Source organism: Carettochelys insculpta, chromosome 2 (genome assembly GCF_033958435.1).
Source record: "Carettochelys insculpta isolate YL-2023 chromosome 2, ASM3395843v1, whole genome shotgun sequence".
Taxonomy (NCBI): Eukaryota; Metazoa; Chordata; order Testudines; family Carettochelyidae; genus Carettochelys; species Carettochelys insculpta.
The window spans coordinates 20,254,326-20,282,219 of NC_134138.1; the positions used below are offsets into that span (position 1 = coordinate 20,254,326).

At 42.3% G+C, this 27,894-nt stretch overlaps 1 protein-coding gene across 6 annotated transcripts in view; it reads right to left on the reverse strand.

The window, feature by feature from the left end:
* EFR3A (EFR3 homolog A) overlaps positions 1 to 27,894 on the reverse strand; it is a 121,113-nt gene that overhangs the window by 55,821 nt on the left and 37,398 nt on the right. For all 6 annotated transcript variants that reach the window (XR_012644337.1, XM_074986648.1, XM_074986649.1 and 3 more), the window contains exons 6-8: positions 26,672 to 26,793; positions 14,214 to 14,363; positions 2,376 to 2,513 (exon numbers count right to left, since the gene is read on the reverse strand). Coding sequence is in view for 5 of the 6 variants with exons in the window: in XM_074986648.1 (XP_074842749.1) it covers positions 2,376 to 2,513; positions 14,214 to 14,363; positions 26,672 to 26,793 (410 nt within the window). In the remaining variant the exon portion in view is untranslated. The remainder of the gene's footprint in view (positions 1 to 2,375; positions 2,514 to 14,213; positions 14,364 to 26,671; positions 26,794 to 27,894) is intronic.

Genomic DNA, 27,894 nt, shown 5'->3' on the forward strand with positions numbered 1-27,894 from the left:
CGCCGCAAGCAGCCTCCGTGGATGCTGCCATCCTCACAGCCATATCAGACACCCCCAAACCACTTGCCCACCACTGACATACCTCAGTCTCGCCCCCGCAGCTCCTCATGCTGCAGCAGGTCCCTCAGCTCCAGCCAGCAGTTGGGGATGATGCTGCCCCTTACACCTGAAGGAGTAACTAGCTCCCTCTAAGCTCCCCTCTCAAAACTCCCTCCTGTTAGCAACCACCCTGTTTGCATGCTCCCTGGTTGCTTGCCAGCAGGGCTTTAGAGCTCTGGCCTACCTGAGAGAGCCCCTCCCTCCCTCTGACTACTGCTCAGCCAATTGGCACGCAGCCTGAGCACATGGCCAGCCTGAGCACATGGCCTTTCAAACAAACAAACAGACAGCTCAGCACTCCAAACACCAAATAAACAGACAAACCCAGGCCCAGAACCCCCAAACCCAGGCACCCACGCACTCCAGAGAGCCACTTACCCTAAGATGCTGTAGTTTGCCCCCTCCTTCCCCAGGAGAGCTCCTCTCAAAACTCCCTCCTGTTAGCAACCACCCTGTTTGCAAGCACCCGGTCGCATGCTCCCTGGTCGCTTGCCAGCAGGGCTTTAGAGCTCAAAAAAGCTGCAAGAGTACATTATGGCTATTGGTGCTAACCGAAAATCCCAAATCTCGCCCCTCAGTGCTATATACCATGCCAATGCACACAGTAAAAAAAGAGTTAATTTCAGACCCAAAGGTCTTGTAGTTTGAGACAAAAACAGAAATGTGAAAATCAGAAGGCAGGAAAATGTGACAAAGGGAACAGTTACATCAGTTATGTTAGACTTGTATGTGGAACTAACGGAAGGTACCAAATGTACTCTAACCTAATTCGGTTTTCCCCTGACTAATGCATAACAGAACCATTATTAACTGGTTCGTTTCCTTTACGTATCATAAGCAGAGGTGTGTCCAGAAGAGGGATTTTGAGCAATGGTAGTATGCATCCATACATGTGAATTCAGAGGGGTGTTACATGAATAATCGTGCTTACTGGAATCAATCTGGCTCTGTCCCCTTCCACAGGCTGGAACAAAGCAGTTTATGAGTTGATGTAAGATGGTGACCGAAGAATGGAGTTAAGTGGGTAAGTGAGATGCTGGGAAGAAACACATGAAGGAAGGGGAAGCTCCTGATTCATACTGAGAAAGTAGGGCAATCATCCATTTATCTTAGGTGCCTGTACACGAATACAAGAAGCCTCACAAGACAGGGAAGAACTGGCTGGGGAAGTAGAAGTAGGTGGCAATCTGGACAGCAGTGGTCATGAGATGGCCAAGTTTAGGATTCTGAGAAAAGTGAGGAGAAAGAATATTGACCCTGGACTTCAGAAAAGCAGTCTGACTCCCACATGGAGTCTGAGAAGCCATCAGGGACAGGAGATTGGGCTGTATTTTAAAGAAGTCTTATTGAGGATACAGGAACAAATGTGCAGAAAGAACAGCAAATATGGCAAGTTACCAACCTGGCTTAAAAAAAATCTCTGGTGAGCTTAAACGCAAAAAGGAGAGCTTGCAAGAAGTGAAAAGTGGGACAGATGACTATAAAGAAGTATAAAAATATTGCTTGAGCATGCTGAGGTGTAATCAGGAAGGCTAAAGTTGGAATTGCAGCTAGCAAGGGATTTCTATACGTATGTTAGCAACAGGGTGGTCAGAGAAAGTATGAGATCCTTACTAAATGGGGAAGTCAAAATAGTGACAGATTGTGTGGAAAAAGCTGAAGACAAAGTTAGCTCCCAGATTCTTGTACTGAGGCTCTATGAGTAGTGATCAGATCGCTGTGTAGTTGGCAAGTTGGAATCAAGCAGAGTTTTCTACAGGATGGTACTGGCTGGGACCAATTTTATTCAACATCTTCTTTAATGATCTGGAATGATAGGATGGACTGCACCTTCAGCAAGTTCACAAATGACACTAAGGTGGGCAGTGAGGTAGATACACTGGCGGGTACAGAGAGGGTACAGAGTGATCTAGACAAATTGGTGGAGTGGACCAAAAGGTATGTGATGAGGCTCAACAATGAGAAGTGCACAGTTCTTCACTTAAGATGGAAGAATCACATTTTAGGGATGAATTACAGCTAAATAACAGCACAGAACACTGAGAGGCAGGACTGGTGACTGTAAACAAACATTATGGGACCATGAGGAACTTGGCCATACCCATGATAAGTGCTCATCCGACTAACTAAAATGATGCTGGATTATGGATGCTGCAGGACAAGGGTGTGCTGGATTACAGAGGTTCAACCTGTAGTATTAAAACAGTCCGTCATTTTACTGAAATTTTAGACACACTTCTAACTTTTAGTACAAAATCGTTTTACTCTCTACTTACGCAAAAACTGGTCTGACAGCATTGTTCATATTCCCATAGGTTGCTCGGCCCAACAGTTCTCTAAAACAATTCTCAGCGAGCACAGCAGGATTTTCTTCTTTCTCTCCTGACGTAGGGGAAGAAGGTGGACCAGTTCGGCTGAAACAAAGAAACAAAGTAAAAAAAAAAAAAAAAAAAAGCTATTCTTACTTATTACTCATATGCTTACCTCTAGGCACTTCCATGGTTCTCATCCATCTAGTATTCAGGTGCTTGACTTATGCAAAGCCAAGCAATAATACCTCTTCAAGATACCTTGCCCAACTTGTAATAAGGGCACAAAACGTATAGTGAACTATAATGCCAGGCAATAATTAGCAACAGGGACACTGCTACTATACAGTAAAAGTAGAGTGTGATTTCATCTGCTCCAATTTCATGTGGTCAGTTAGTGCACTGCATGCTAGTGCACTGCAGAGTTACACCTCAGCCTGCTGTGCACTGACTCCTCCCTAGTCAAGCCCTGTGTAGTTTTGTGGGCAACAATTTTAAATGTGTCTGTACTATGCTGAGAGACTGAACATGAAACTTTACTGTCCCCAAGTCAACAGTGGGTGCTCAATAATTCTGTATGGAGATATATCTCTCTCATAGAACTGGAAGGGACTTTCTGAGGTCAAGTCCAGTCCCCTGCCCTCACAGCAGGACCTAGCACCATCCCTCACAGATTTTTTTTTAAATCTGTTTGCCCTAGATCCCTAAATGGCCCAGATTGAGCTCACAAGCCTGGGTTTAGCAGGCCAATGCTCAAACCACTGAGCTATCCCTCCCCCAACTGAGCTATCTCCCATTTCAAAATTTCGCCCCCCCCACCCCCCGAGGGAGTCTGCTTCCCACTTTGCTCACCCCAGTCTTATGTAGCCCTCTAACCATAGCAAGAAGTGTTCTAACACACAGAATTTTATTTAATATCTTTTTTTAGCTTTTTTTCCCTCCCCCAATCAGAGTTCAAATTATTGAGCGGGCAATAGTAATTCAGCAGCAGGTGGCCTCCTCTATGGCCAAGAACTTATCCTCCTCCTTACCATCCTATCTAGGTCTCTCTGCTCTATCCCACTAACCCACTTTCATGGAAGCAGGGCACTACAAGGCTGTGTCAATTTCCATAGGGTTGGTGACACCCCAACCTTGCAGACACAAAGTGCAGAAAAGCCCAATGGTCCACACAGGGAAGACCTGAACCCTGTTATAGGCCCACAACCTCCCTTTCGTGACAGCAAGGCTGTAGAAGGCTTCTGCTGCTGCTGAATGAGCCATTCAGCCTTTCCCATGGTTGAGGGTTTGTCCTCCCCCTGGCAGTCCTGCTACAGGACTCTTCACTCTATTGTCCAAATGTCCACTTTATTCAAAGGCCTTCCTTATCCCCCAGCATGAGATACTAGTCCTTTACAGTATATAACATGCTGGGGGATCAGGAAAGGGTTCAGATAATGCGGATACTCAGATAACATGGTTACAGATAAACAGGCATGTATGGTAAACCTAACAGCCAATTTGAAAAGAATTTAAATCAAAAGTTATGTGATGTTTCAAACTGCATAACATTTTTGTTAACAAAGATTTACACATATTGTATTTCAAAGAGAAGCAAAAGCCCCAACTCTATGCAAGGACTTGGGCAAAACTCTGGTGCAAAAAACATGACTAATAACTTGTTTGCCACTTAATCCTCATTTGGTTGGTGAATGTGAAATTAAAACACCAATAGTTTTGCAAAAACAGCTGGTTTCTAGGTTAAAAAAAAAGATGGAACTAATTAGAACACCGTTGCCCACATAAGAACTAGATCCTGCAGATCTGAAAGTCTGCAAGTATATTTAATTCCAGAAACACAAAGCTTGTGTGTTGACTTTATATACAAAAAATGTCAGTCTAAAGAAGCAAGCCATATTAATATTTTTCAGTAGCTTAAAGCAATAGTCTATGAGGATTACAAAATTTTAGATGCTGAAAAGAAATGGCACTGTGGTCAAATGACTGCATACTTCACACCTCTAAGGCTCTCCAATATTCACAGAAGCTTTGTAGTTTAAGGCCATTATGATCTCAAATCATATTGTTATGTCTAAATGCCTCTGCTCTGGTCATTATTTTAAAAGCTGCAATACTAAGCAGGTTTTGGGTGCAAACGATGAGATCCTGAGGACACTTGTGAAAGAGAACAGGAAAGAACACTGGATTTGTTATTAAAGGGTAAATGTACACAGCCTGAAACAATAAACCTGCCAGGCTAGGTTGACAGATTCAAACTAGAGAGCCTTATACCAGTGCTGCTAGCCCAAGTCTATAGGCTCATTGCTGTGGGCTGTGCAGACACACTGCACAGATGGGGGGTGTTGAGCAGAACTGAGAGAGGGCATATGGGAAGGGCTAAAGGGCCAATCTGCAGAGGGGCCAAATTGATGGGACCAGGGTAGCTGCACTTTTGCATGACAGTAAAGGGAAGGATGCCTCACGTCAACCACCTTACTGTTAAGCTATACTGGTTATTTTGGTTCCAGTTTTTAAACATATACCAATTTAACACGGAATGAAAATTAAAATGAACAAAATTATTTAAATTTTGGTACGTAATTAGTAGCCTCACTACATGTATTCCTATGACTTTAATTACCTAATTACTCATAGAAGTGGTGTTAAATTACATTTTCTGATGGGTCAGATAAGGCAATGTCCAAATCTTGGTGAGCTAAAGGGCACTTTCTACGGCCAAAAGGTTTTTCATGTGCTGGCTCCCTAGTGAGCCACCCACCAGCCCACGGATACTAGACTATGTATTAAATCAACATTGAAGGGTAAGTATGCTGGTAGGCAATATTCCAATTAAATGCTGCAAACAAGTATTTATAAAAATAAACTGTAATGCTATTAAAACAGCAGGTTATTAATATACATTCTATTAAAACTACAAACTTCCAATTGGAAGTCAGACTCGTAAGAAATGATTGGACACCTAATTTTCTTTTCTTATTGTCTGAAATTTTTACATTTGCTTGCAGATTTTTCAGAGATGTTCTGCACGGCATGCAATCAAATTAACCAAGGAAAGGACGTTAATTACAGAGCACTAAGTTGCCTATCTGATGAGGCACCTGATTAAGTCAAAACGTAGCAACATAGTCTAGCCTCCATGTGTTTTAATGTACACGAAAAGTTTCTAAATTCAACACACAGTTGACCTTCCCTCCCTTTACTGTCATGCAAAAGTGCAGCTACCCTGGTCCCATCAATTTGGCCCCTCTGCAGATTGGCCCTCTAGCCCTTCCCATATGCCCTTGCTCAGCTCTGCTCAACCCCACCTCTGTTCCTACCGGATTCTTCACTACCCGTTCCCAGACCAGGGGAGGGCTGCAGGAGGGTTGTGTCTCTCCTCTTCTGCATGGGAGCAGCTCCAGGGATTCTCTTCACAAACCTCTCCCTTCTTTGGGCAGGTGTTACAGGGGAGGAAGGGGAGAGGCGCAGAAGAGCTATCTCTGCTCACACAAGTGGGGTAGGGAGCAGGTAGTGGACCAGCCTCAGCTGCAGAGCTCCTTCTGTTCCATCCTACCCTCCTGTCACTCTCCTTCCTTCCTGTGCAAATAGGCTGGATTCCTTAGAGAGGGGGAAAAGACCAACACAGTTTCCTGAGTAAGTCTAGCTGACTGCTGCTTCCCAGAAGACATGAAGGAACTACTGATGCCCAGGCAAATGGAAGACTCTTGTGGGCCAGCTGGCCCACAGGCTGCCAACTGAAAAACAATTCAGTAAGTCATATTTTGGAGACCTTTACAACCCAAGATCATAAGCCATATCCCCTAAAAGCCACTGCATTAATGCAGCCCTGAGTACACGACAATGTTTCACTGACAAGAACTTTTGTCATTTTTGCACTGCAACGACCAAAGAAAGTTACTCGTGTATATAGTAAATGCCTGTTAAGTAATAAGCTACATATAACTTCCCCTTTCAATGCCTTACTCTGAATATTTACTTTAGAAACCATGAATAGGAGGAATATTTCAGGCTTATGAAGAAGGATATATTGTACATATACACATCATGCATGTCAGCAATTAGACTGTAAATTTCTCCCTTGTAATATAGAACTACAAAGAAGTATAACCGCAGCAGGGAAAAAAGAATAAATGACTTTTAAAATTACCAAATTCAACAAGTGCAGGTTGGAGTTTGCCTAGATGTAGGTGGGATTAGGGGGTGCTACACCAGGTTGATACCATTATTTAACTTGCAGTATGTAAGATGTGCTAACAGCATGCTTGTGGGACTAGAGGTTTTTTCAGTTTGCATTGTTGTGTACACTAAACATGTAGCACTATTTGAGAAAGTTCTATGGTCCTTTGCTTTGTTGCTGAGCAGTTTGCATCTTGTGATTTTTCCCTCTGCAATATGGGACACACAGGGAAAAAAAAACAGGAGGGTTTAATTTTTAAAAAGTTTCATGTTTCTGCTTTCTTTGTTCCATGCTTCCTTCTGGGCTATTGGCCAGCCAGATCCAACAGCGTTCTAGGGTGTGCCATTATGCTGGCAACTGTGACTATGCAGATGGGGCAGGCTGGGCTGTATTTCAGCAATTAAAGATGGATGAATTTGGACTTTGCCTGCTGTATCACCCAGCAGATAACGTGGCAGCAACCAGCAGTTCTCCAGTAGCATCAACAGCCTCAGTGGCAGGGCAGCAGAGGGCTGAGGATGACAAAGAGGATGATGTACAGCAGCTGATTTTAGAGGAGCAGTTTCAGACGCAGCTTCACACTTTGCAGTGCCATTTCTGGGCTCACGAAATGAGCAGTGACTGGTAGGAAAGAAGAGGTCTCTAACCCCCTGGGTCCCTGGAATTCTTCAAGATTGTCCTATAGGTGCTCCATTGTAGATGTGCAGTGTCCCTGTGCTTTTGATCAGAGAATTTGGCAATAGTGCCTTTTTGAATAGCCCATGCACCACACACACCCTTTTGCTCCATACCAAGGCTATGTACGGCTATTTGAGTGAACCACCCTCACTTCCTTCTCCGGTGCAAAGCCCCAGAGGCAGCTCTCAAGTACTGTGGAAGAATGTGGATAATGCGGTACTGACAGTGACATACATCTCAAATAATTCAAGTTACTGCACGTGTAGAGTAACCTCTCCTTATTTTTTTTATGAGTGCTCCATGTAAGGTGACTCTAAGAGGACCCCCTTAAGGATGCAGGAACTTGGGATCATAGTCAATCACTCAAAAAAGAACTGTGCTCTCTACTGCAGATTTCAGGAGCCAGATCTGATCTAATAAAGTGCCCATTCAGTCACTTGCAGGAGAGGTGGGACATCAGCAAAATCATAACAGGTAACATTTAAAAGGCTGAAACAGAGGTCCCCTAGACCTATCTACAAAAGATAAAGTCTAGGCGTCTACCTGAATGGTCTAAGTAAAAGGCTAAAACACAACATCTAGCATATGAAAGGCAGACTCCTGTGTAGACTGAAGTGTGCAGCCCTTATCTCCCCAACCCTTTAGGCAGCAGTGATTACCACCAAAATACCTATCTTCACAAAAAAAATGTAGCAGTTAGCATGTGACTACTGGCTTACAGGTTTGTTTCTCAGACCACTTAAAAACCAAGCTGACCACCCAAGACGGAGTAGGGTCTTCAGTCTCTAGAAGAAGATTCATAAGATATTTAACAATCTTGTCGTGTTTATATAAGCAATTATTGAGAAACCTACAGGAGCATGGGAAGCTGTTACTGCTGCCCAACAGACCTTAAAAGAACAAAGAAAATCTTTAAATTTTCTATTCCATCAGGTAATCCAAGAATACAGAAAGAGAATTGTATAGAAGAAAAATGGTGCCTTGTACACCAGGGATGACATTTTCTCTTTCTGAAGGTAACTATGTTTTGTAGATTCCTTTTTCTACTATTTAAAAATACATTTGTACTTTCTTCCTGGATCCTGAGACAAAAGTTGAAGTATGATTGGTAGCAATAACTTGGCAAAGACAATCTTAGTTTCCTTACCTCATGAAACTTGCTTTGTCCTTTTGTGGTCCCAAAATGACTGATGTTTAAAATGACCTTTAAAGCAATGGAGTTGGAGAATATTCATAAGAGACATCTTTTATTTGTGTAATGAGGATAGCATTTCCTAGAGTTTAGGGATGAGCTATACCCCTTACTGAATCCACAAATGCTTCTACAATGAAAATTTGCCGTGTAAAGATTGCCATTAATTTTTCAAGATTTGAAGGTCTAATCTACAAAAATAATTAAGTTGTTTGAGCTGCCGACTGCAGCTCCTGATATGCCAAACCCTTCTGAAGCCAACAGTCAATGTAAGGAAAGAAGTTTTCCTAGATGATGGAAGTAGGTAGCTACAAACATCACGATACAGGAGACCACCTCTGGGATGGGTGACAAGCCAAAGCCAGGACCTACTAGTGCTAATGATGATTGAATGTGAAATGAAGAAACCTTTTGAGAAAGGGAATCAATCACTATGTGTAGACTCCTTTGAGGACAAGGGTCTGAAAACAATCCCATAATTCCAGTGCGGGAATTAAAAGTTGCAAGCGTCACCATTCTGAATTCCCGTTGTCTGGCATGCTTTTTCCATAGTGATACATCTAGCATCAGCCCCCAAGGCTCTTCTCTCTCATATATTGAAGAAAATACCTTGACTAGAACTCTTCTTCCCTGTGTGGATGTGGGACTGGTTCTATGGCTCCTAAACTTAGGAGTACAAACATTTCCTGCGTCAGTAATTGATTGAGAGGAGTGCCTGCAGTGGGACAGGAAGGGGTTAGAAGGGTAGAATGGAGGTAAGTTGGATAGTATAATCTGAAATAAAGGCCTACAACATGCGTTTGTTCAATATCACAGTCTTCAACACTTGATAAAATAGAGGAAGTACACAGACTGAAGAAAAGGATGTAGTAAGGCAGTGTGACCTCCCTCTGACCCAAACAGGAAAGAAAACCCCTTTGTGCTGGGGGGGCAGAGTCAGACCTGCCTCACCCACAGGAAGTGGATATGCAGGACAGGAAGGTGGGGTGGGGAGGAGGAGGAGGTGTAGCTTAGCTAAGGACAAGACAGTAAAGGAGATAGATGCATGCTGCTTGCTTCAGGCTGCTGGCTCTGCTACGGAGCCCAGAGACCCAGCTCACTGATGAGCCTCTGTCTGCAGCAGAGCTGTCTGGACTACCACTGGCCACTTACTCTGATGAGATGAGGATCCAGATAAACCCCGAGGGCAGGGGGAGGAAAGAGGAGGAAGCAGCACAAGGGGACTTCAGACTGGCTGTAGTGCTGTTGGAGGCACTGGTGGTATGTTGGGTTGAGATTCCCCATTGATCCAGTGGCAGAATACACAGACACTGTCAGGGGTCTGGTCTGGGATATGGTGGAGCCAGATGAATCCCTGTAAGCTGAGCACTCAGGTGGCCACTCAGGAGAGATTCAAATGACACCCAGCTGATTAGCAGAGCCCTCACAGGCGAAAACTTGTGTTTCTACTGGTGGTGCACATCCACACATGCCTCATTGCACAAGGCATACAGTGGAGTATCCATAGGAGGGCACATCTTGAAGAATTGTAGTTACTGCTGCCATGGTGTTTTGAATAACCAAGATAAGCTGCTGAGATAATTAGCTGGTTGGCTATACACCAATTTCAGACTTTTATTGATATGGCACAAAAAGATGGGAAGCATACTCATCACTGACTGTTACAATACAAACATGCCATGTTTTATGTCATCTTTACTGACTTTCATCTGACAAAATGAAACAGCAGTGACATAGCACTTTAAAGACTAACAAATTGATTTATTAAGTGATGAGCTTTCATGGGACAGACCCATTTCATCTTCATCATGACTTTCATCTGCTGAGAGCTAGCAAGTGGAGGCAAGCATTTTTGACTACTCAGTTTCAGACTGATGTGGAGAAGCTGCTTTTGTAGTGATCATTTGCCCTGAACCTGTAGATCCCAGATATGCCCCCCAATCCAAAAACTTAATGTTTGAGGTTATCAGTCAGTAATGGGATTCTGAAAGGATGGAATATCTGTGCAGGTTTTAGTCAGGTCCTTCCAGCAGTTGAGGGATGAGAGATTGGTAACAGAGGGAACTTGGGCTCTGAAGGTACTATCAGGTCCCTTACAGTTGAGTGAGAACCTGTGGAGGATGCCTTCAGTATTGATGCAGTTGGTACTGAATATCTGGCATGCAGGTAAACAGGTTATCATTTACCCTGTAGCATAGGAAGTTGAGGTCTCTTTGGTACCACTGACTTTCATTTTACTGGTACCAAGTATTGTTCAGGGACAGGCTTAGATCTCTTAACAGTCTCTCTGCTGGTGTTGGTACAGATACACAAACTCATTACCACGCCCATCTTGACAACTGACTCTTCTCCACTTTTGCACTACTGACATCACTTGGGATCTTTCAGGGAACTCTGTTAGGGACCTGAGGTGTGTGCACCTTCTTGTATGTTGCTGGGGACAGATTTCTTTGTAATTTACTCCTTATGTCCTCCAGCTAGCTTGAGGCAGATGTCCATAAGAACTTCACTACCATAGATATACTTCAAGCTGTGATTCTACCTACATTTTTAGTGGCCTCCGGAGACATGGGGATGTGGCCCTAGCAATTCTGAGAGGTCTATGTAGCAGAGAGTCCTCCACCATGGGATTAGAAACTAGTTCTAAAGTACTCTCCATCACTGGGAGTTTAATTTGATCTCCCTTTTTTTCTGGGATCTAGCCTTTCATGAAATCCAGATCTTGCTCTTACTGGGCATATAAGTATCGTCTAAAAAGCAAAGGGACTGGGAATGCCCATCACTGACTGGAACAGCCTCACAGCAGGAGAGAACACTTGAAAACTAGCATTCCAGAGTAAAACAACAACAAAAATCCTACAAGAGGAAACAAATATTTTTAAAATTCTTTTTAAAAGAAAGAGAAAATAATGAAGGGACACATATTCCAACAACTGCAGACACTACAAGATAACTCTATACTAGCTAAATAATTGACGAAGAAAACAGATACACAGGGGCTCCATCTCAAACCAAAGGCAGTTCTCACCTATTCTGCCTCATATTACCACAGCGAAGGGCACATGGACACGTAGGGTGCAGGCCTGGGCTAAACAAGCATCACTGCCAAGAAGTCTCAGATCAAAAGGTACAGCAGGGTGCAGGCACACCCTGAAGCGGAGCACCTACAGGTACGCTACTTGAAGAAGAGCCCATAAAAATCTTTCTAAAAAGGAACCAATGTCAAGAGAAATGTTTCATTCTCCTTTAAGATGGGAGTGTGTATTTATTCATTCCCCATGCAGCTGGGCTGGAAAATCTGTTCCTTTCTACTTAATGCTTTGGTGCCATCTGCTAGAACAATATGGTTCTTACTGCTACTCTTTAAGATGCCTCCCTCTTCTGCCTCTGCACGCATAAAGTCACAATGGCAAAAAAACAATGACAAATTATTATTTGTAGCATTTGAGGACAAGAGTCAAAAACAGATAAATGCTGTTTTCTGTTTTTATGTCATTGGTATAAAATTTAACTTATTTGCCACTTGGAAAAGCTTTAGTCTTTTTTTTTTTTTTTTTTTGCAGAGTGTCTTTGGTATAAAACTATCTTTTAAACACGCAGACAGCCTCAGATATTACTTTCCTTTGCTCACTAAATGATAAATTTTACCCCGAGGTGTATGTGAAATTACCACCTTTAAGGCCTAACTCAAATCCTATTTAAATCAGTCTTTCTACATTCACTTATTTAAAAAGCACTACATCAGTGAACCTCTCTTTGTGCTGAGAAGCAGATGTACGGTTAAGAGAGAACCTGAAATACAATAATGTAGAGGTGCCTCTGTCTACTTGCTTTGAGAAGAAGTTCTCTCTTCCAGAACAGACATCCCAAGGCCACTGGAGGCTGTTCTCATTCAGTACAGCAATACATGAGGGTCCTGGGAAGAGCTGGCTTTTTTTTGCTCAGGACATTTTCCCCAAGGGTAAAATCCACATGGAGACAGCTGTACGTCCCAAAGGACTGAACAATCTGTATTCCAAAGGCACTCTCCAATCTCCAGAGAAACAGAGAAATGGGCAAACCAACATAGACTGATTTGAAATATGGAGTGACTGATTGCAGCTTAGCTTGCAATTGCTGCTGCCAACCAGAAATGGAATGAAGCACAAGAGAATACAAAGGGCTTGTAGGTTCAGAAATAAAAAGGAAGGCAGGCACAGGAGAGAGCATGAAATGATTGAGTAGCTATAAAAAAACCTCTGCTGAACAAATGACAGGCAGGCCCCAAAGTTCCAGGTCTGGCCAGCAAAAGAAAGATTTATTTAAGCCTGCCTCCACAAATGTACCTAGCTTCACACAATTCCATAGGATTAGCAAATGGACATTTGTCTGTAAAGTATTTATCAGCAATTGCATGGCTCCAATACTATTATAGAAAAAACAAAGAAAAAAACTGATTCAGATACTGGTACATATAAAAATGTATTGGAAAAGAAACTGCTTAGTATTCTCAATAGTTAGAGTATTTCATTCATAAATATCCCGAGAGATTTTTAAAACCACGAACGGCAGTTGGATGCTAAAGAGCTATTGACAGTCATTAGCAGCTGGATGTTCAACTGCCCCAGTTCCATATCGCGCTTCTGCTTCTCCTCCTCTAGAAGAAAAACCCTAGAAACTGCTTTAAGGACCATCCAAAAACTAATTAAAATCTCAAATTGAAACTTAAGTTTGGCAAAAGCAGCTGAAACTCCAAGACAATGTTTCCTGATTGTAGTATCAGCCATTGCATGAAAGGTGATGTTAAATTTTAAAAGCTTAAGGTGGCGGGGGCTGACCTTTTTTGAGTCGGGGACCACTGATCCACGGAAAAAATAACTAGGGGCCACAAAAGTGAGAAACAAAAGCAAACAAAGTCAAGATACTCCACTCATTCCCCTCGCACACCAGCCCCAGAGCCTAGGGGGATGAGGACTAGTAGATTTTGTGGAGACCCCTAGGCTCTGGAGTGGGGCCAAAATGAAGGGATCAGTGTGGGAGGGACCTGCCAGGAAGCAGGCTTGAGATGTGGGATCTGGGAAGGTGATAAGGTACAAGGGCTGGGTGGGGGTAGGGTGCAAAAGCTAAGTGGGGGTGGTAAATCTGGGTAGGAGGAGGTGCTAGAGCAGGCAGGTCTGGGCAGAAGTGGGGCTGCTTACCTGGCACAGATCCCCCCGCTACTCCTAGGCACTGGCATTGAGGCCAGAGCATCAGTGGAAAAGCCTCTCCAGATAGCGCTGTGCTGCCATTCCCCCAGCTGGGGAAGGGGGAGCAATGGTGGCGCCCAGAGCTTGGAGCCTCTTCCTCCCCCTCAACAGGCAGAGCTGGTGGACTGGATCTGGCCCCGGCTTGCCTGACTCTGGTCCATGAGGCTCATAGCTCCACACTCCCCATCCTGCCACAGGCTGGATGCAGGGGAGTAGAGCTCCAAGCTTTGGGGCCTGGATCCAGGGAAGCTGCGGGCTGGATGCAAACGAAAGGTTCCCCATCCCTGGCTAAAAGGTATCTGAATAGGTAACCTGTAAATCAATTTGCAGTCTGATGGGATCTGGAACAAATGAAATATTGATTGCTGAATTTTTACCAAGGGAAATATTACCATTTAGCCATATCTGTGCTGTCACTACATACTTCTGATAAATGTGTGGATGAAAACTACTCTAACAAGGAAGAAAAAGCTATCTGCTCTTGGAAGAAAGTTTAAAATTTGCATAAAATCATCAGAATTAGTACATAATACCTGTCAATGTCTTCAATCTTCTGCATATTAAACAGCAGCGAGGGAACTATCTTGTCCATATGCTGAGGCTCCCATATGGTTGCTCTGAGCTCATCATTAACCGTTTTGCGTACTACACCTTGAATGCCTCTGATTCCAGCAATCCGGATCCTAGGAGAAAAAAGAATTTTCAAAAGGTGAAAGACTTACTTATGTATTTTGGTTTTAGGCAGTGTGGTTATGGAGTTTAGATTTCATTTAAATTCTAAAATGGGATTAAATTGGAAATCTGGTTAAAGTTGTTAAGGACATACTTCTTGTCTTTAAATGGACAAAAGGCTCCTACTAACATTGATGGAAGTCACGCAGACAAGGACAAAATATGTCTTTTAAAAGCTATACTGATCTGGATCTTTAGGCACACTTGCAAAAATATAAAAAATTGTTCAGCTGTACAAACAGTTTCTTACAGTGTCAAGAGTATGGCATACAAGAATAAGGAGCCACTATTTCAAGAAGGATTAGAAATGACAGAAGTAATCCAGAAAGAGAAAACAGCCTGAATTACTAGAGCAGTTTCTTGCCTCTTGATCAAAGAACAAAAGTTGAACATGAATATGAAATGGCATTTTCATCCGTCAGTTTATCAACCAAATACACCAAAGGTTCTGACTGGAAAAAATAAAAACAAAACAAAACACACCCTGATATGGTCTGGCCTCTGCTGGGAACTTACTTAATCCTATTAATTACAGCCATTTATCCATAAGTATAAACATAGGTGTAGTTTAAAGAAACTATGTAAAAACAACCTTGTACAGAAAAGGTTCATATTTGTGGCGCTGAGCTAATATTAAATATGTTGGGGTGGTGATGACTACATCTGGACTTATTTTGAAATAAGGAACACCAAAAGGAGAAAGCTACCTAGTTGTAAAATGTGAAAAGATTTAGCTTAACTGGATTTTTAAAATAAAGCTTTTGTCACTCACTGGCACCTTTAAAGCCATTTTAAATCTCAATTTCAGTAAAAAAAAAAAAGGCCTCACTTCTTACTTTTCTAAACTAATCCTTTTAGTCACATTACAATTGGTAAATGAAAATATTCCAAGCTTCACCTTATAAATGTTGCATGACTCTCTCAGAACCCAGTCAGAGGAAAAACAGGGCTACAATTTTTAATAATCTACTATAGAGCTAATCAATCAGGATTTGGCACCAAGAACTAAACATGTTTCTAGGAGCTCATACAAGACTTTAAAATGGCAGCATGTGCAAATGACTGGGATGCATTTCAAATAGTTAATGAAGTGCATGTTTATTACTTTTTGTAGAAGTATAGTGCAGTCTTGTTATTCCCATTTTAAGAAGTCAAGGAATTACAATTAAAGGGTAGTGCATTTTAATATTCCATCACAGAAACAGTTTCAGTCACAGTGTCATCCAGAACATTAACATTTTTGACATGAGATGCTTTTTTTTTTTTTTTAAACAGGAAAGTTGCACAAGTTTAAGCAAGAATGCTGCTTTAATTCTTGGTTATATCTCTTTGGTCCAAATCTGGCTCATGTACCAGCCATCTCTCTTAAAGGGAACATTTCAAATTTTACATAGCAAAGACTTGTTCACTTTCTACTCCAAAGGAAATTTTTGCATTAACTCCTATGATTCTCATTTTTGCAAAGGTGACAAAAGCCAAGTTTAAAGGTTTCTGTACAGACATCCTTTCAATCTTACCTTAGAATCAATGTAAACATTGAAAATCTGAGTTATACTGTTTCATGACCTGAAAAAATTTGTTAACTCATTTGCCAACATGAATGTGAAACTTGTCCTGGCCAGTGGAGTTCTGCAGAATTTAAGCTTTCATTTAAAAAAATCCCAGCCTTCAGGAAAATCACATTCACAATCTGAATGTAAACTGATTTGGATTACATAGGCTATGTCTACACTAGCCAAAAACTTCGAAATTGCCATGCAAACGGCCATTTCAAAGTTTACTAGTGAAGCGATGAAATACATATTCAGTGCCTCATTAGCACGCGGGTGGCCGCAGCACGTTGAAATTGATGTGGCTTGTGCAGACGGGGCTCCTTTTCAAAAGGACCCCGGGCTACTTTGAAGTCTCCTTATTCCTATCTGCGCATAGAAAAAGGGGACTTCGAAGTTGCCGGGGTCCTTTCGAAAATGAGCCCCGTCTGGAGGAGCTGTGCTGCGGCGAGCCGCGTCAATTTCGAAGTGTTGCGGCCGCCCGCATGCTAATGAGGCGCTGAATATGTATTTCAGCGCTTCATTAGTAACTTTGAAATGACCATTTGCATGGCAATTTTGAAGTTTTTGGCTAGTGTAGACACGGCCTATATAGAGTTACTTCAGGAGGACGGGGAATTTGGACATGAAAAATGCAAATAATTTAAGACCAAAATCCTGCCCTCGTATGCTGGGAAGAAAGTATACTTTCCCTCAGACTGAAGTGGGAGAAGAGCTACTTGTTTCAGAACTATAGGCCCAGCACTTGTAGCCATGTCATTGTTGAGCTGGCAAACCCCCAAGAAGCTGAGGCTTTTGTTGAGCTGGAACAGGCATCTGCAACCAAAATAGTGAGAAGAGCCATTTTTTCAAATTTAGTTACAAAATCAATACCTCAAGAGCATTAATGCACATGAATGAGGGACAGTCTTTAATAAATAACTTCAAACCTTACTTTTTGTAACCCCTATTTTAAGAATTGTGCACACAATGATTTGTACCAGTAAAAAACTTTAAGTTACTTTCACCACCCCCCAGGCTTAACCCTTCTCAGCCCCAAATTGTGCCTCCTCCCCGCCCCCACCGTCCCCAGGCTTAACCCCTGGATATGAGTCAACTGTGTGCTCTTGTAGTCAAGAATGTTGGACCACATGAGGTATGAGAAGAGGCTGAGGGATCTGATTTTATTTAATCTATAGAAGAGAAGAATGAGGTGGGATTTGATAGTATCCTTCAACTACCTGAAGGATAGAGAGAGCCTGTTCTCGGTGATGGATTTCAAGTTGCAGGTCAGGTCATCTGAGTTGGATACTAGAAAAAACTATTTCACTAGGGCTACGTCTACACTGGCCCAAAACTTCAAAATGGCCATGCAAATGGCCATTTCGAAGTTTAGTAATGAAGCGCTGAAATACATATTCAGTGCCTCATTAGAATGCCGGCAGCCGCAGCACTTCGAAATTGATGCAGCTCGCCCCGATGGGGCTCCTTTTCGAAAGGACCCCAGCAACTTCGAAATCCCCTTATTCCTAACAGCAGATAGGAATAAGGGGATTTCAAAGTTGCCAGGGTCCTTTCAAAAAGGAGCCCTGTCTGGATGAGCCACGTGGAGGCGAGCTGCGTCAATTTCGAAGTGCTGTGGCTGCCGGCATGCTAATGAGGCGCTGAATATGTATTTCAGTGCTTCATTAGTAAACTTTGAAATGGCCATTTCGAAGTTTTGGGCTAGTGTAGACACAGCCTAGCAGAGTGATAAAGCTGTGGATTGGGTTACCTATGGAGATGGTGGCACCTCCATCCATAGAGGTTTTTAAGTCAGTCTTACAAAGCCCTAGCTGGGCTATTTAGATGGTACTGCTCCTGCTTTTAGTAGGGAAGACATGATGAACCTCATGAGGTCTCTTCCAACTCTATGAGTCTAAGATATTTCTACCAATACTCCAAAGAATTCTACCAATACTCCAAACTGAGTGATTGGGCAGCAAAATGGCAAATGAAATTTAATGTGGGTAAGTGTAAGGTAATGCATGTTGGAAAAAATAACCCAAATTACACGTACTACATGATGGGGTCAAATTTAGCTACGACAGATCAGGAAAGGGATCTTGGAGTTATAGTGGATAGTTCTCTGAAGACATCCACGCAGTGTGCAGCAGCAGTTAGTAAGGTAAATAGGATGTTAGGAATTATTAAAAAAGGGATCGATAATAAGACAAAAGATATCATACTTCCCCTATATAAAACTATGGTACGCCCACATCTTGAGTACTGCGTGCAGATGTGGTCTCCTCACCTCAAAAAAGATATATTGGCATTGGAAAAGGTTCAGAAAAGGGCGACTAAGATGATTAGGGGCTTGGAAAGGGTCCCATGTGGGGAGAGGCTAGAGAGACTGGGACTTTTCAGTTTGGAAAAGAGGCGATTGAGGGGCGATATGATAGAGGTATATAAAATCATGAATGGTGTGGAGAAAGTGAATATAGAAAAATTATTTACCTTTTCCCATAATACAAGAACTAGGGGACACCAAATGAAATTGATGGGTAGTAGGTTCAAAACTCATAAAAGGAAATTTTTCTTCACACAGCGCACAGTCAACCTGTGGAACTCCTTGCCCAAGGAGGCTGTGAAGGCCAGGACTCTATTAGGGTTTAAAAAAGAGCTTGATAAATTTTTGCAGGTTAGGTCCATAAATGGCTATTAGCCAGGGATAAAGTATGGTGCCCTAGCCTTCAGAACAAGGGCAGGAGATGGATGGCAGGAGATAAATCACTTGATCATTGTCTTCTGTTCTCCTTCTCTGGGGCACCTGGCATTGGCCACCATCGGCAGATGGGATGCTGGGCTCGATGGACCTTTGGTCTGACCCAGTATGGCCATTCTTATGTTCTTAAGAAGGGGCTGGATTTATATCTGAATATTGTAAACATATATGTTATCACTGAAACCAGGATCCATCCCCGTTCCTGTAGGCATGAGGAACTAAACTGGAAAAATTACTGGACTCATTTTCCAGTCTCATATCTATGAACAGAGTGCTTTATTAGCTTGTGCAAATTAATTAGCATTTGGTCTTCGTTTCCTTATTTCTACAATGGAAAGAATAATGCCTACCCACTCATAAAGCACTTTGAGTTCTAATTAAGAAGTGCCATAAGTGTTAATTATTTTTAATGATCATGTTGTCCCATGAAGATGCACTGTGACCAGTACAGGACCTTCTCCCCTACCTGGAGCAGCAGTAGAGATCCTATTTTCATTAACAAAAATAGAGTTTTTAGATGAATATTTCAGCTACTTTTTAAAATACAAAGTCCTCTGAGAAAGAACATGCCTTTTAAACTACACCTAGCAGAGCAGGCCTCTATCCAATGCCGAATAAAAAGTATTGAACAATAACTGGTATTTTTACTGTTGAAGGAGAGCTGAACAATGTAATGCATGAAAGGGGAAAAAAAATCAACATTATAGGTTGGAATGCACCTTGATGGTGGTAAGCAACAGCTACCTTTCATTCAGAATAAAACGTAAAGGCCATCATGTTTCTTTATGGAACCTGAGAGCCAAAAGTACCAGCATCCTCTGCCCCCAAACACAGGCATAGCACTATCCAAAAAAACAAAAACAAAGGACAAGTAGGCAAGAGATTTAGCTGGCTATTGTTTTAGAAAGACTCTGTATCTTTGAAAGAAATAAAATGACCAGAGAGCCTGAGGGAGGAAGGAAGCTCCTGACAGAAGCACTGGTAGCACATCCGCCTGCTAAGTAACAATCTGCATCTTCCAAATTTGGCTAAACTCAAGTGTGAAAAAGAGGTAACAATATAGTGGAGTAACAAATCACATTCTATAAGGTCTCACAAATGCTAACACTTGAGTATGCTCAATAATGCGTATATATAGTTTACACAACAAATGAGACTATTTCACTAGAGGGAGCTAAAAACCTAGAAAAAAATTTTGCGGTTATGTAATACTAAAAAAACCAAGTCTGTGGCACAATATATTTACTTTTTATGAATGACAGTGTTTTTATACCCTTGACATGCTGGCCCTTATACTAAACTAATGTATATACAAAAATGCCATCCTTAACCACAGCTTACATCCCTCTACACAAAATGGACTAACAATGATCCTGACAAACAAAGCCGAAAAATGGTAAGCTAGCAAATGCACTCTTTTCTTCACTGAACTCTGACAAACAACACATCATCATGGTGTTTATACTTAAACTGGCTAAGGGTAATCGTTAGGAAGTTCACAACTGAAAATTCAGCTAAGCTTAGACACTTTATTTGGTACCACAACATATTTTTACATGATGGTAGTAGTAAAGGATTTTGATTATGTATACAAACTAAGTATTTCCTTTCTAAGTGCTGACTTGTTAGCAGCCCACTATGCAGGACTGAAAAGAACTTGTTGCCCTAACAGCACCATAATATCAGCCCTTTTCCTCATCCATTTCTCAAACATCTTCCTCGTATTGCTGGAAATGCAGAGGCAGAGATCTACACAATTCCCTTCTACTAAAGCAGAGGCAGCAGCATGGGGCCTTCTTCTCCCCACATCTGGAGCCACAGTAGACATCCCATGAGAAGTAGCAGGTGCATCAATAGGTCTCTTGTCTTGCTCAGAAAACAAGGGAGTTCTCAGGTACTTGTCCACATCAGCAGAGATAAATCTGCTTACATGGGTGTGCTGGGCTCTGCTGCACTCTCCTTTTCCCCATTCTGGTAGTGTGGTATTATAGGTGGAATTCCACACCAGTGACTCTTGGATTTAACTCCCCATTCTGATGCATGGGCCAATTCACAATTGTAAATTAATCAATTAGAACAAAGTACCCCAACGCCAATGTACATACTAAAACCCATTTTGGAATACCAGATTCAAAGAAAGCAAAAGCATGTGGCCTATTAAAACAAAAACATGTTTAATGAATATATTAAAATAACCTGGATTTAAAAATACTGAAAACATGTAGAACAGACCATATTACTACTTTTGATTAAAAAACTTGTGTTGTACAATAAACTCTTTCATATTCTGCAGCCCCAAGACTGGAAGGTTACCAGATATTCAAATATTATGGATAATAGAGACGTATACCTATTTACTGTATTAACTGTATATACTTTCACTACACTGTACTTATGCAAAACATAACTAAAATTTACATATGGTTAAAATGTTGGTCATCTGAGAGCTCCAGATGATAGAATGCCAGATATGAAAGACCTTACTGTAGATAAATCATAAAAACCTATTTTTGAAGGCACTAACAAACCTAGGGAAATACTTTGCATGTGAAACATTTTGCACCGTTAAGTCAGGTAACGCTACTCCAGCGTTACTTAAATTCAGCTCCTAAAACCAATCTTAAAGAGGTTCCAAATGGCTCACACTTGACAAACTAGAAAAGAGCTCACTGCAAGATGGTTAAAAGAGGAAAAAAAATATCTATTCATTTGAAAGAACGAACTGCCAAGATCATCTGATTTTAATAGGTAAAATTAGAATATATAACTACAGTAATCCCCTGAGATACACGCATTCACGATGCGCATATCTAGAGTTTACACGAGAGGAGTTTGGGGGTGGGGCACAATGCCAAGGGGGTGGGGGGCGTGGGGAGACTCTGCAGCCCCACTGCTGGAAGCTGGCTGGGCAGCGCACAGTCCACAGCTGGGGTGGGGAGACTCACAGCCCTGCAGCTGGAAGCCAGTGCCCAACCAGCAGAGTGAGCCGCAGCATCCCTGACCGGGGCAGAGGGGGAGAACCCCACAGCCCCATAGCTGGCTCTGCTCCAGCGGTGGGTCCTCGGCCAGGAGGCAGAGAGACTCGCAGCCGCATGGTTGGAGCCTTCTCCCTCCCTTCAGCTAGCTGCATGGCTGGGCCAAAGGAGGGAGAAGTCTCTTAGCCTGGTTCCTGGCTCCCCTGCACTGGTGGGACCAGGAAAGCAACCTACCATGAGCTGGTCACTTTCCCGCATCCCTCAAGCCGCCAGGAGACTGGAAGCAGGCTGCCCCCAGCTCCCCACTGGCCTGGGAGCCAGGAAACTGACCAGTCCTGCTGGGCTGGTCAGTTTCCTGGCTCCCCTCGACTTCCATGAAAATTTGAGTTACGCAGGGGTTGCAGGAACACAACACCCGTGTAACTCGAAGGTTTACTGTATCAAAAATATGCTAGTCAATCTGTACATTTTCCAAGTCATAGTATCCCCTGCTTATAACAGCATTGCTGAACCCTGATGATCACCAAAGGCCTAAAATGTGGTGGGGGCTTCAAAGAAAACAAGAAGGGGCATGAAAGCAGAAAAAGAAATGTGCCATTCATTATGGGTGATATCACTGGCAAATAACAGTGCAGAGAGATCTGTAAATTACCCATATAACAGACTTCTAGCAACCCTCTCCCAGACACTTACAATTCTCAAATTTTTCTCTCTGTCTCTTAATCCAGCAATCATCAGTCTCTCAGCTGTTCCTGCAGAGGAACCTTGAAAGACCTATTCTAAATTGAGTGGGATTCTGGATGGAGCTAACACCAAATCATGTAGAATAGCAGTTTCTGGTTTGCCCCAAGAAATGTTTTATTTTATTTTTACGGTACAATTTAAAAAAAAAAAAAAAAAAAAAAAAAAAAAATCTTACTTTGCCCTAAATCAAATCCTGAATCTCATATTTCCTTGATATCCAGTGCAATAAGTACATTCAGAGAAAGACTGCGGATGCAGCAATCTTGGACCATTTCCTCCGGGAACAAAAGATGACACAGGGTGGTATTATGGCTAAAGCATACAACATAGTCAAGGATACTGGGGGTCCTTTCCTGGCTCCACCAAATAATTTCTATATGACCATGGGTAAATCACTTAATCTCTGTCTCTGTAGCTTTGTATGAAGACAGAAGTAATGTTTACCTCTCTTCAGGGATGTTGTGAAATTAAACTGTCTTTAGATTCTTAGATGTAAGGTGATACAGTATATAAAATACAAAGCATTTTTACCTTTCATTTACCAAAAATTACTAAATTTCAGATGGCCAAGTCTTATTAACTATATATGCCTATTAGGACTAGCATGATCTTCTACTATGTATTTGAGACAGTTTGTGAGTGTGTCTGTCTGTTCAAGAACTCCTGCTAAACAGTAAGAGCCAGGATCACCAAATTTGGTATACGGCTTCCTCTTATCATAACTTAAAACAAAGTAATGCCTTGGCTGTGCCAGGACAATGGAATGTGCTTGGAATGTGACTGCTTCTCATAAAATGGAAATGGGGCTCTGGTATGTAATGACCAGATGTGGGCAACAGAAGATATGGGGTGGAAAGCAGGGACCATTATACTGTATAATGACCATGAGGGGGGAGCAAGGGCCCAGAGATGGAGACCAGGACAGCTGTAACTCCACTGGGACATTAAGGGGCAGGGGTGGAGGAAGGGACAGCTACCTACCATATATCTGAGAGAATTAGGCTGTCTGTCCCCAAGGAGGGGATGTGCAACCTCTCCACTAACTGTGCATAGTGAAGGTGTAACAGTCATGCCTCTCACCTTGCCCCAAGCTGCTACAGTGAAAGAGGTCAGGGATAGTCCTCCCTCTCCAGGGCAGCTTGCACACTCTACTCCTCAACAACAGCCCCACCCCAGAGTAATTATTTACATGAAGGAAAACAAATTACTTGAGTCCAGGACCCTGAGCAATGCTGGGTAAATCTTTTAGTACACTCATCCCTTGCTATACAAGCACAATTGGTTCCCAAATTTCTGCTCGTAGGCGAAAACTCATAACAGCGACACTAAATTCCCATTAAAATACATGTAAATGTTTCCGATTTGTTCTAAGGGCTTGTAACTTGATATAGACCAGCTGAGTTTAGGTACTTTTCTGATGTACTTGAATAGTCTGTCACCAGAAATAGAATGTAGTGTATGTATGTAGAGCAGGGATTTCCAATCTATGGATGGGGACCCAAACATGGGTCCCATTAGATTAGTTAAAGGTCGCCAGCTGGGCAGTTTCCAGCTGCATGCGGCTGTTAAAGAAACCATTTGTAGTTTCTTAATACTGCTGCCTCAGGCAGATATCTACCAATGGCGATAACTGCTGGTGATGACAACTATCTCTATCACTAGGGATAACAATTACCATATGCCTACATGCTGAAACCTTGAGTTAACTGCTGGGAGCAGGAGGGCTCAGGGAGCCACCCAGCCTAGCAGCCCTGGTGAAGAGGCTGCGAGAGGAAGAAGAGTGTCTAAGGCTGGGGCTGCTGAGGGATGCAGGAGGGGTCTAAGACGGGGAAGTTTGGGGCTGCTGGGGGGTGTAAGCCTTGGGGCAGTTTGGGGCTGCTGAAGGGCTCTAAGGCTGGAGGAGGTTTGGGGCTGGTGGGTGGATTTAAGGCTGAAGGCAGTTTGGGATTGTGGGGGGCACTTAAAACCTGGCCCAGGGTGAGGTCTGCAGGGTGGGCAGGGGGTCTAATACAGTAAACCCTGGAATTACCCAGGGGTTGTTTCTGAAACCCCTGCATAACTCGAATTTTCCTACAAGGGGAATGGAACCAGGAACCACCAGGGCTGGTCAGTTTCCTGGCTCCCAGAGTGGCAGGAGCTCAGAACCAGGGGCAGGCTGGTTCCAGTCTCCCCATGGCTTGCAGGGCCAGGAAACTGATCAGCTCATGGCTGGTCAGTTTCATATTCCCACCACTGCAGGGGAGGGAACCAGGCTAAGAGCCTTCTCCCTCTCTCCCCACAGCCGAAAGGCTGTCAGACAGCTGCATGTCTGAGAGAAGGTAGGGAAAAGTCTCCAGCTGCACGTGTCCACACCCCCAGCCAGGGACCCCACACCTGGAGCTAGTAGGAGAGCACTTCAACCTCCCTGCACACTCAGTAACACACTTAGAAGTTGCCATGCTTTGCAAAAAACTTGAAAAAACAGACTTGCAGCGTGAAACTGCAGAGCTAGAATTCATATGCAACCAGACACTATCAGAATGAATCTGAATAGAGACAGAGTGGCTGGCTCACTACAAAAAGTAACTTTTTTCCCTTTGGGTATTCTTACCTTCTCATCAACTGTTGGGGGCAGGCCAGATTCACCCTGACTGAAGTGGCCTTCTTAGCACTGGTCTTCTACATAGTAATATAATACTTTTATCTTTGGTTGTGTTTATATAGCTGGCCAATTCAAGTTTCTACTTCATGCATCTGATTAAGTGGTCTCCAGCCCATGAAAGCTTATGCTCGAAAAAATGTGTTCTCCTTTAAGGTGCCACAGGACTCCTTGTTGGTTTTGCTGAAACAGACTAACATAGCTACCTCTGAAACTTGTAGCATCTTTATAAATCTCACATTGGTACTTTCTTTTGCATTTTACCAAAATCTGTAGCGAAAGTATTCTTAAAATAAGCAATATGTGCTTAGCTATCATCCGAGACTGCTAAAACAAAATATATGGAGAATGTGGGTAATACAAAGCAGGGTACATAATTCTCACCTCAGGCATTCAGTCACAAATTGAATTTCATGATTTTTTTTTTTTTTCAAACTTTCATCATCTGAAAAGAAGCATATCCTCTGAAATGGTGGCCAAAGCAGGAAGAGGCATAAAATGTTTAGCATACCTGGAATGTAAATAGCTTGCAATGGTATCTACAAAAAGTGACATGTGAACACCTATTCTCACTTTCAGGTGAGATTGTAAATAAGCAGCAGGCAGCATTATCTCTGTAAATGTAGGCCCAGCCAAAGAATTTGTGAGGCCCAAGACAGCATGCTGACGACAGGGCCCAGCCAATGAGAGGCAATTGGAGTATGGGGCCCTGAAGGCATGGCACATAAGGCACCCACCTTGCCCTCAGGCTGGGCCTGCGGAAATGGAAAAAAAATGGTTTGCCTTGGTGACTGGCTAAACAAGAATTAGGACTGAGTGGACTTGCAGGCTCTAAAGTTTTATGTTAGGTTTCTTTTTGAATGCAGTTATTTAACAAAAAAAGCAAAACAAAAAAAAATCAACAGTTCTACATTGCACTTTCACAGTAGAGATTACAGAAATTGGATGAGGTGGCAAAAGAAACATTTAGTTTTGCAGTACAAATATTTGTAATCAGAACACTGCACACTTTGTATTCTATGATGTAATTGAAATCAATGCATCTGGGAATTTAGAAAATATTCAATGCTCTTTAATAAACTTCAACTGGTGTTGTATTGCTTAACTGTGTAATTAAAACTGCATTTAATCATAATTTATTTTTGAGTTAATCACATGAGTTAACTGGGTCGAAATCTCCCAGTTAGATGTATCCTCATAATCTTATAACACAGTGTCCATCTTTAAATACGTTCAATTTTAAAGACAGTAATGAGAATGGAAGAAAAATGGAGCTAGCAAAGACTCCCCTGCCCCAACCCCTCCCCCCCACAGGCATGTGAATAATCGTGCTTGTGTTAGTAGTACCACCAATGTCTCATGTGACTCATGTGGTTGTAGGCCTGGCCTTGAGTCACTTAAAATAATTGGTGCAATCTTGCAGCCCTTGTTCAGGTAAAGCTTCCAACCAACTACACTGGGAGTTTTAACTGAGTAAGACTTGCAGTATGAGGTCTATTTTCTAATGTTATTTCTTTGAATGGTCACTGAATTGTACAACAATTGCATACTTCTCTTCTGCTTCAGTTTTACAAGAGTACATAGCAACATAATATAAACTGGCACTTACTCAGTTCGTATTTCTGGATCACTATGACAGGAATGACACATGGCACTAAATCGAGAAACAAAAAAGTCATAGCGTCTGTGATATGAAGGTGTGTCTTCCTCAATGTTGGCAAATTTGACAAACTAGGGGACAAAAAGAACAAAAACCAAAAATAACATTAGAAAACTCTTTGCCACAGTATTTCCAAGAGCGAGCTAGAAAGCTTTCTAGATTCTAGTGCTATCATTGTCAAAAGTGACTGTTCTTTTTTTTTTTCAAAATATTCTCCTTTTCTAAACATTAGACAGAAAAAAATAATCCTTGGCTGTGTCTACACTAGCTCCCTACTTCAAAGGGAGCATGATAAGTAGGATGTCGGGAGATTATTAATGAAGTGCTGTGGTGCATATGCAGCACTTGATTAAGCTAATTGTCCCCTGCGGCAAACTTCCAAGTGTTCAACTTCGAAGTGTCAGCTCACATGTAGCCACGGCTAACCCACCAGTACTTTGAAGTGCCTGAGCAACTTTGAAGTCCCTTTACTCCTCAAAATTTAAAGGAGAGAGCTAGTGTAGACACAGCCCTTGCGTTTCAATGCAGCGTACAGTACTGTTGCACATTATGAGAATTATTAATTTATCCTTATTTGGTTAATGTAGTAAGACAAAAAAGGAACATGCAGAGTGGGGAGAAAGCAAAGAGGCCTTGCTCCACAAACTATGCTCCAGAAAAATATTAGCCCTGCTCAGAAAACTGGTTCATGGCTGGCGCATAGCTCCTAAGTGATTTCCTCTTATTTTGAATTAAAGTACTAGTATATTTATTTTTTTCAAGTGTGCTCATGAAATTTTCCATCGTTTTGTAAAATCTGAGAAGACCATGACAGATAGCTTTGCAATCTAGGGCTAAGCCAAGAAGCTGTACTAAAAATTGACCAATTTTGTTCACAAGCTTGGTCTTCAGGACAGCAGAGGCCAAAGACATTGTGCAGACAACGTGACCAGAGCCTGGGGGTTAGGAAGAAGGAATGCTGCCACAGGTGTTTCACTTTGTGTCACATGGAACAGCACTGACATGTTGCAGAAGGAACTACTTTAATCCTCAACTGCTAAAGGATAGATGGTCACAAATATTTCCTTTCAAAGAGTGAGTAAACATGGAAAAATCTAGTGGAATCTTCCTCTTCAACTCTGTGAAGTTAGTTGTGCCAACCTTGAACAGCTAAACTTTTGTTCAGCCCAAAA